Here is a 10,493-nt window from a genome sequence, read left to right on the forward strand (position 1 = left end):
CTTGAGGGACACCGCAAGTCAACGAGTAGCTACTGGATAGCGACCCGTTGACAGAGCATTTTTGTGTTCGGTTTTCCAAATATGACTGAAACCATCTGAAAGATTTTCCATGTATACCATAATAGTTTAGTTTCGATAGAAGGATCTGATGATCAACAGTGTCAAAAGCTTTTTTCAAATCTAGAAAAATGACTCCATTGATTTTCTCGTTATCAATATTATATGCCCAAGAATCTGTCGCTTCCAACAAAGCTGTTACAGTTGAATGATTAGCACGAAACCCTGATTGGTTTTGACATAGAATATCGTGCTCTTCCAAATAGGCATATAACTGTTCATAAACTATCCTTTCAAACACCTTCGCCATTATTGGAATCACCGATATTGGGCGGTAATTATTAGCATCACCGCGGTCACCCTGTTTATAAAGAGGGGTAATCCTTGCATATTTCCAGTCGTCTGGGAACGTCCCTTGGCTAATAGATTGATTGAAAATATCACATATCGGCACACAAATAAGATCAGCACATTCCCTGATAAACCTAGCAGATATTTTGTCAAGGCCTATTGCCTTTGACTTGTCTAGTTTATTTAAAAGTGAAAAAACTTTAGTTGGATTGGTGGGTTGGAGCTTAAACCGTTTATCTGATGCGGTAAGATATCTTTGATAGCTATCACTATCACAATTTATCTCACTGACAAGTTTTGGACCAATATCAGCAAAGTGGTCATTGAATTCGTTTGATAGCTCCAACGGATTAGTTATCGTTAATCCGTTCACTTTTTAGTGACGCCACTGGCGTTTTCCCAGATTTTCGAGAAGTTAACTCGTTTATAGTCTGCCAGGTCTTTCGGGAGTCGCTGGTTTGCTTATTAAAACTATGTTGGTAATAAACTTGCTTACCTGAGCGTATTTGCTTATTGACTATATTTCTTTGTTTCTGAAATCGTTAGGATCATTTGTCTTGCTAGCTTTGACTTTTAATATGTCTCTACATATGGTGCACGATCCTCGCAGTAGATAGCGCTATTTAAGCAATAGCGAAAATCAGACCTGAAAAAAATCAGGCCTGTACGGGATTCGAACCACTGACCTCTGCGATACTAGTGCAGCGCTCTACCAATTGAGCTAACCAGCAAACTGGGAGCAGGCCTTTAAGTTGATTCGTAATAAACCCGTGAAAGTGATAAATCAGATACAATGAAATATATGAAGTTCATATATTTTGAACTGCGGTATTAGATACATATGGTGCACGATCCTCGCAGTAGATAGCGCTATTTAAGCAATAGCGAAAATCAGACCTGAAAAAAATCAGGCCTGTACGGGATTCGAACCACTGACCTCTGCGATGCTAGTGCAGCGCTCTACCAATTGAGATAACAAGCCAACTGGGAGCAGGCCGTTAAGTTGATTCGTAATAAACCCGTGAAAGGGATAAATCAGATACAATGAAATATATGAAGTTCATATATTTTGAACAGCGGTATTAGATACATATGGTGCCTCGCAGTAGATAGCGCTATTTAAGCAATAGCGAAAATCAGACCTGAAAAAAATCAGGCCAGTAGGTTTTTTTTATTTTTTTATTTTTCAGGTCTGATTTTCGCTATTGCTTAAATAGCGCTATCTACTGCGAGGATCGAGCACCATATGTATCTAATACCGCAGTTCAAAATATATGAACTTCATATATTTCATTGTATCTAATATGTCTCTATTATGCCTCCCGGTTAGCTCAAATGGTTAAGCGCCGGACTGTTGTGCGGGAGGTTGAGGGTTCGAGCCCCGGCCGGACCAACACTCAGGGTCTTAAAATAATTGAGAAGAATATGCTACCTTTCTATAACATCGATCAAGAAATGGTTAGATATTCTAGTCTTCTCGGATAGGGACGAATAAATGGAGGTCCCGTTTTCCGCAACTATTAATTAGTTAATTTGGTTAGGCAGGGGACGTTAAAGAACCCACTTCACGAGATTACTGTGATGTGGTCTGGCCTGGTTACTGGGAATAGGGGGGAGGGGGTATCTGGTATATTCGCTTTCATTTGATTGTAAACTGCTTAGCAGTCTGGTAAAGTCCCCCGTACAGTGTTGTACAGCGCCATGAGTTTAAGATATGAGCGCTATATAAATACAAGTTATTATTATTATTATTATTATTATTATTATTATTATGCATAAGGTCTTTCAATTCAGAGGTAATCCACGGAGAACTCCGCGAACGAACGCGCATCGTTTTCAGTGGGGCATGTTTGACAGCGATAGCCAGAAATGTACATTTCCATTGCTGCCACATTACGTTTGGGTTGGAAGACTCGTATACATTATCCCAACATTGAGATAGAATATCATAACGAAACTTTTGGCGATCGAAATTTCGATTCCGCACGGCATTGACGGACAGCACATTATCTCATTCTAGGTGCGATTTAAAATTATTATAAAACTGCTCATTACCTTTAAAATTTAAGTGCAGTCCACCTTTGTTGAGTCCACTATGAGATATGTTCTCATGATGGATTAATATCCATCCATTTTGATGGCAGAACTTCTTTAGATGCTTGTTGGCTGTTTTCACTGCCTGGTCCAGCTTATCTTTTCTGCATACAAGCTCCGACAGCGTAACTGTAGTATTGCAGGTGCCCTCGATCTGTCTCGCGAGATCTACAATCGATTCCGCAACAGCCTTTGGTTCCCTAGTTCGCCAGTGCAAAGGCATTTTTTAATGGATCTGTTTGTCTGTAATACTGGTATAGGTTCAAAGCATCGTCGAAAAATACAAATTTGTAAGTACTTTTGAGGAAGTAAAAGATATCATGTCAAAATAATTAACTTGTGGACCTACTCTATCAAGAGCCTTTGGAACATTTCTTCCACTTTGCAACCCATTTTGAATAGACAATCACTCAGTATAGAAATTCTCTGAAAAAGTTAAAAGACTTCAGAATTTAAACGAAACTAAAACAAAAACACAATTGAAATTTTATGAAAAAGAAAATGCTGAGACCCGGGAATCTTTCAGGGCTAGTGTATGCCCTCCGGATTTGAACCAGGGACCTTCAGATCTTCAGTCTGACGCTCTCCCAACTGAGCTGTCTCGGCAGCTTATTGACATTCGCATTACGTTAGTTTTAACTTACAGTAACTGCTGGAAACCTTGCTCGACAATATCATCTCATTCCGTTGAATATACTCCCTCTCTTCAATTCTTAGAGACACACCTACGCGAGGCAGATCCTCGTAGTGATTTAAAATGACTTAAGTTTAGGATAAAGATATTAATGTGAGAGACGAAGGAAAAAAAAAACATGGTCGGACGAGCTGAGGGGAATTCGTCAACGAGCCAGATAAAATTCTAAGTTTACATAACAATATCCCTTCGTTAAACTAGGTTCATCTCCCACTGCGTAGAAATACGGCGAACACAAGAATCTCCGCTTTCATTTATGGTTTTCTGATTAACCCTGATGTTAGCTACCTTATTGCCGGTATCTCATTCACTTTTTGACATGAAAGTCCTTCGGCGTAATTAAAAAAACATTTGGGATAAGTTACAACTCAGCGCAAAGCCATACCACTTCTTCTTTTGTTTATTATTTCTTGCGACTACTTTTTACAAAATACCTCTCCTTTTTTCCATCCAATGCGATATATTAATTAGATATTATTTATTATTGATTTTCTATGGGTGGAGCAAAGTAAAACCTATTCAATCCTGAAATTCAGTTACTCACGACATCATACTGAAAGTTACTCTTACAAACTCAGGTGAGAAAGAATTGACGAAATTTGGCAGATGGAGGGCTCTATCTTGACATCTAAACAAATTACGTTCACAATTACTTAGATAGTATATGGTGCATGCAGTTAGGCCAAGGAAATTCAAAGTTTAAGTTCAAGTAGAGTCAAGATTCTGCTTTACCACAGTAAGATTTCAACAATAGAAGTAGGACTGTTTTAAGTAGGTTTCTTTCAGTTAAGGTTACATCAAGGTTGTCTATCTCATACCAAGTCTGATAAGAAAGCAGGGTCTCACTATAACAATTTTTCATCGTAAAGTATAGAGGGTAGATGAACACTTTCTTGATTATGATAGACGATTTAGCGATCACTGACGCCTCCCTATAGAAATTCGTCGACGACACGACGGCCTCCGAAGTTGTGAAGAAAGGTCACCCTAGTGGAGCTCAAAATACCACGAACCAAGTAATAGGGTGGTCGAAGAAAAACAGACTTATATTGAGCACAGACAAATGCAAAGAGCTGCGAATTGGTTTCTCCTCAATTCCAAGGGATTTCAATCCAGTTTCAATAGATGGTAAACACATGAAATTGGTTAAACAAGCTTAACTCTTGGGTGTTACCATCTCCGAAGATTTGAAATGGAACGCTCACATAACTGATCATGAGATCACCAAGAAAACCGCAAAGAGAATCTATTTCCTTGTTCAGCTAAAAAGAGCTCATGTTCCACCAAAAAACCTTTGCCTCTTTTATACGGCATGTATACGATCCGTAATCGATTATGCAGCATAAGTTTTTCATTACTCTCTCCCTGAATACCTCCACCAAGAACTAGAACGTATTCAGGAAAGATCCATGAGAATCATTTGTCCTGGTATGCAATACGATCAGGCCTTAGCTATTATGAATCTTCCAACTATGAAAGACCACCATGAAAATATGAGTACAGCAACCGTCATTTCGCAATATAATGAACGATCCTCAGCACAAATTAAGAAAACTTTTATCACCCCGCTACGTAAGCTCTCATAGGTTAAGGCACGAGCGTACCTTTGCTTTGCCACTTTGCAAGACAAATAGACTTAAAAACAATTTCTTTATTGCTTCGGCCAGAATAGTCAACAGCCACAAATGATGTACAAGTTCCCCCTTATGATGAACTATGTATTTTTTAGTAATAAGATGTATACATGTATATAGTAATTTTTATTTTATATCTGTGAATACGCAATTCAGTTCATGCTGCGAAGTATTTACCAATAAAGTATCTATCTATCTATCTCACTAAGAAGTACAGCTTACAACCTGAAATGTCTACATTTCTCTCTTATCTCTTTCTTTCAAGGCAACAAGAGGAAGGAAACTTGCATACTCAAATAGGACATTGGTGCTCATTGTCAAGAAATTCACTCTTTAACTTACAATTTTACGACCTTTGAGTCTTACTAAAATTTACAGTAGTTTGCACCCATACACACTCAAAGCATATAAAAATAACAACCATGTCCACAAATATAGTATACCATACCTTTCCCTGAAAGTTTTTTTTTCAGCTCCCTTATTAATATATACATATATATTTAGAGAGCCTGGATTGAGCTCTCCCCAGTCCCCTGGTATTAACCCTTTACCCCATGAGAGTGACTGGGATCTACTTTCTCCTCAGTATCACTGCTGAATCAAACATTATGGTCATGAGAATAAAGAAAATGATTGCAAACTAGAAAATTTTGTGATTGTCAACCAAATTCTCCTTGTTAATACCATAGGAAATGAAGGATAACAGTGCAGAGAATATGCATAACAGTGTGTAAAATAGGATAAAGGTTAATGTGAGTACTGATAGATGCAATCAGCAACATTACTCTCCACTGGGTCATCAAGGGTGCGGGAAGTCAGCACATAAGTTGCAACCTCAGGTGATATCCTTTCGGGAATACCAAATTTGAAGTCTAAATGTCCTGAGCCACAGATTCCAAGAATTCTTGTCTGTCCCTCTGACTTCTGAACAATATCCATGATTGTATATGCAAATGAACTATCTCTAAGAACCTGTGCAGGAAAAATGCGACGATACTTGTCTACAACAATGTCAAGATTTCCACTGATCAATCCTTGAAAGTACCTGTAATGTTCCTCAGAACCATCTACATAAAATTCCTTGGGTGGGCCTCCAGTTTGTTCAATTTTTTCCAATGCATATGTCTTGCCTTCTTCAACAATCATTCTACAAAATGTTTTTGGAACAAATCCTGCCACAAGCTTTGCACCAAGTGATTTGGAAACTTCCAAAATGTATCCATAATGCTCCAAAGAGAATCCCTCAGTCCCTCTATATTCACTTCTTAATTCTTCTAAAGAAATTTCATTGGCTTGATAAGCATCCAGTAAAGGTTGCTGATGAAGATTGAACATTTCTAAGACAACAGTGACAGGGAATGCACCATGAGATTGTTCTATGGTCTGAGAGACCATTCTTTCAAGAACACAAAGTTGAGCTTTCAGAATTGATGGCTGATGATGCTGTTCACCAAACAAAACTGCAACAAGATAAAAAATAATGAGATAGATTTCACACTAAACCCAACTGATAAGAAGTTATTCCACAGTCTCTGATCTCAGTATTTGACAAAGGGTTTATCAGGGCAGGACATCTGCATAGGCGAAATACTACCATAAAAAGCAAATGATGGAGAAACCTGCAAGTGGACAAGATACTAACATAACAATCAAATAACAGCTGAGAAAACTGCAAGTGCACAAGAGGTTAATGTTACAGTCACTGCTAGTGAAAACTGCAAGCACCCAAGATACTAACAAGCACAAATGTAAGCTTTGGAAAAAATTAACTGCAGTTGTGTTATGCTGTAATGTACTTTGCAAATCCCCCTAAAATGGAAAAGCAGCAGCCACTTGTAACTTTAATAGGTTAGTTTTTAACTTAACCTGTCCCATTGCATGACAGCTATAGCAGGGTTGAATGACAGGTTGATTTAGTTATGTTTAAGTGATAACAGTTCAGTTTAAGTGTGTGAAGATTAATGTTTGTTGCTGTATCCTTCTCTACTTTTTGGTTATTATAGCACTGCCAATGTTATCACATGCAGTTCTAACATAACAATATGTTGTTATATTTTTCCATAACAATGTGAGCAGGGCTATACAGGTCATGACCCGAAGTAAATTATGGAAAATTTGTTCTAAATTTTCTTCATTATAGTCAAGTTTCAGGTTTATGTACATTAAAAGTTTAAAAACAGACTAGTAGGAAAGTTTCATTTTCAACCTCTTTGGGACAATCCAGTGCTGATACATTTATGAGTTAAATGTTACATTCCCAATGAAACACCCATTTGACTTAATTTCTCTTTTGCAGTAAATGTTTGAACTTAAGAATAAAAGATGTTCATGCAGTACAATCATGCAGAGTACTCGTAAAAGTGAACTGTTATTCTGTTCAGGTTTTCGTTCACCTCAATGGAAGTCACCATCAGAGTAAAGTGAGCGTTCGCTGTTAGTAAACTTTTGTAAATCAGGCTCATGAAAACTAACTGAGCAGTTTTACCTCACTTAACTTGGATGATGAATCGCACTCTGAGTCAACAATTTTCTTATGTTGTTATAAAACAGTTAACACTAAACCAAGCATATACAAACCAATAGTAGCATTTTTTGCCTCAGACATCACTGTGTCAAATGTTAACTTAGATCCAGGATTCCTGGCTGAGACAAACTGTAATGACTTTGACAACTTTCTCAGGTTTCCTCTGAGGTTAGTCCACCCTGCCTACAAAAAAGAAAAATAAAAACAAACAAACTTACTTCTCTGATTGTAAAAAAGATATTCATGGTCATCTCAAACTGAAATTTATTGGATGGATTTATCACGTAATTCCTAATTAAAATAAATTTTGGTGCATCTTTCACCCTAACATCAGAATACACATTCTCCAAATTGTACTTTGTATATTTCCTTTGACACTGAGGGGGAAAAATTTTTTCACATATTTATTTAGTGAATAAATAAGGTTAAAGGACCTGGTTAAAGGACCACTGAAATTAGGTTTGACTGTTTCCTTGCATTTACATGTTGTAAAACTCTTGTTTTATATATTTAGCAGAATTTTTTTTTCCTCCGTGCACTTGATCTGGATAACCTTAGAGTCACTGTTAGTGAAGACATACATATACATGTGTTACATAGTTACATGTAAATGATTTGTAAATAGGATAATCAAACAATATTGCTCAAGCACTAAGGAATCTTAATCATTTCTTTTCAGCAATACAGGGATCAATAAGACATGGTCAAACTGGTTGCAGAAGGGGTTACACTCAAACTACATACAACATTTTCTTCATTAAACACCTACTGCATTTATTTCAAACACAGCCCAGTGAACCTGGCACTCACATGAGACAGACATCTTGCAGGCAGTTCCCTGGTTTCTACTCACCAACACAATCTAATGAGTCCCAAACTTCATGTTCACCATAAACAAACAAATCACAGTCTAGAAGGTTTATTTTTCCTTTTGATATATACTCCATTTACTTTTATTCACAAGGTTTTTTTCTAAATTCACAAGCGCTCCTTCTTCAAAGATTACAATGAAACCATTCATGCATTGTATTAAACCTACTCCTATTGCTTGAATGTCCTCTTCCATTTCCCATCTGTCTCTTGCCCTTATTCTACAGACAGTTCTGGTTTGCAATTAGTAATCAAGTGAACATGTCAAAACATGAACAATAAGAAAAGTAAAATGCCAATAATTTCAACAGTCTAATCAGGGCCTTCAGTTTATGAAGAGAGTGCAATTTTGTGTGACTTTTTCAGGCTGATTTTTCAGGCTGATTTTTCATAACCAATGTCCTAAGACCCTTGGATGGTTGGTCAAGATAGCAATGTCTTCCCCTTCATTCAGCCAAAACAAAGTGTTGCTGGGTCTTTCCTGAGGATCGCGTTTCTTTTCCTTCAAATATTGTCATGAAAAAAAAATTTAATTATCAACACAGCAGTTTGTCATGGTGGAACTACTCATTAGAGTACAGTCACCACTTAGCTCGCCCACTAATAAAGGTACATTCCCCAGGGCTCAAACAATAACCCTGCAATTTACTTAAAAGTTTTATCATACCATTTATATGAGGCTAGCATTTGATCAGCATACCATATTTGGTTAAAGAAAAAGCAAATAATTGCTATGTTAATAATGATGATCAAGTTCTCCACTTGTGGTACTACTTTCTGAGGAATGTTAATTCCTTTGCTATGTAAATGTATCCACTATAGAATACACATCTCAACAAATGTGCATGAAAGAATGAAATTGCATGCATATCTAACCATTAAACAAATTACCTCTTGTAGGCAAAAGACACGGTGACAAGATTGGGTAAGAGTTTTAATATCCCTTGCAAGTCCTGAAATGATTTGATAGCCCCCTTCCCTGTTTCACATCCATCAGCAAATTTTAAGGAATTAATCTAATAACTGGAGACATTTTTAAAGTGCAAGATAGTACTTTCCACAGATCTTTGTTTCCAGAGTTTAGTTTAAAATGCCAAAAACAAGGGCTGATGTCACCCCCCTCCTGTAGTATATGCATTCTTTTAAAATAAGAAACTGGTATCTCAGAAATGTCCCAGATAAAGTTCTCTATTGTTTTATCAAAAGGACAAATATTTCCAAGGTGTAACTTGGAAGTGGTCTGAAGCAAAAAGGCACCTACAGAATACGGAAGAACCCACTCCAGTTTGACAAATAAATAATACAGAGCCACTTATTAACATCTCGCTGAGTCACAATATAATATTCACCTACTGTGGTATTCCAAGTAGCACTAGTATACCAAAGATCAAAATTAGAATATACGCTTTCTGAAGTCTCCTTAGTGGGCAGTCCTTGGAAAGCATCGTAAGGTACAAAAACCAAGTGCCCAGGGGCTATTTTGAGCGACGAAACCGTCATTAAATTCTAATGACCCTTACACACATTGAATGAAATAAACCCGAGGTTATTCAAAAATTAATTGCGACGACCAGAATCAATTCAGCTTTCTTTCACCTTGATTAGTACATACCATACAGTCCTCGTGCAAGTCACGAATGAAGTTCATTTACACAGACGTCCGAGAGTATCCCAGAAAGCGAGGGAGTTACGAAAGATCTCCCATGCTAACAAAATCCTCTTTCGGAAACACAACCCCAGACGTAGAAACTCTTACACGCTTGGTAGCCTCGCAGTATACAAAAAAAAAACAACCATTGATCCTATTTCTCATTCCCAGGTCGCTCTCAGCCCTCTTGGTCTACTTGAGGGTGCAGACAGAAACCTTGCACCCCCACCCCCACACCGTCTCTCTAAAAGAAAAGATGATAACTGAGGCGAAAAGCTTCCATATGCAAGTAAAACGCTGCTAAAGGAACCCATCCGCCTCGAGGTCTTGGCGTATTCGGGTGCAATCTTAACAAGAGTCCCTGCACTGAAAGATGCAAAACGGAAACAAAATTTTGACAATGTTTAATCCCAAAAGTGGTTCTTTTGGCCTTAAATCCATTCAGCAAAGAAGTGTTTTCTCTTGTTTTGTTATATTGGCTACTTTGAATTAGACATCTTGGTTAGGCTACCCAAAGAGCAAGTTCAAGAAGAGTCGATCAGAACACGGCTTGAATTTCCAAGAAGATATTCTTATATTATCGTGACGGAAGGCTGACACCGGTCTAATACGAGCGTAATA

At 37.6% G+C, this 10,493-nt stretch overlaps 1 protein-coding gene across 4 annotated transcripts; it reads right to left on the reverse strand.

The window, feature by feature from the left end:
- Positions 1–4,827: 4,827 nt before the first annotated feature.
- On the reverse strand, positions 4,828–9,987 carry LOC111345981 (uncharacterized). Of its 4 annotated transcripts, XM_088743569.1 has the most exons (4): positions 9,837–9,969; positions 8,394–9,177; positions 7,408–7,537; positions 4,828–6,290 (listed from the first exon to the last, which is right to left on the reverse strand). In XM_088743569.1, the coding sequence occupies exons 2-4, from the start codon at positions 8,418–8,420 to the stop codon at positions 5,578–5,580; spliced, it is 870 nt and encodes a 289-aa protein (XP_088599695.1). In that variant the 5' UTR covers positions 8,421–9,177; positions 9,837–9,969; the 3' UTR covers positions 4,828–5,577. The 4 variants fall into 4 exon arrangements, with proteins under 4 accessions (XP_088599695.1, XP_088599694.1, XP_088599697.1 ...); XM_088743568.1 differs by lacking the exon at positions 8,394–9,177 and having other exon boundaries at positions 9,837–9,987; XM_088743571.1 differs by lacking the exon at positions 8,394–9,177 and having other exon boundaries at positions 9,574–9,975.
- Positions 9,988–10,493: the final 506 nt, after the last annotated feature.

The sequence above is a fragment of the Stylophora pistillata genome, chromosome 13 (genome assembly GCF_964205215.1).
Source record: "Stylophora pistillata chromosome 13, jaStyPist1.2, whole genome shotgun sequence".
NCBI classification, from domain to species: Eukaryota; Metazoa; Cnidaria; class Anthozoa; order Scleractinia; family Pocilloporidae; genus Stylophora; species Stylophora pistillata.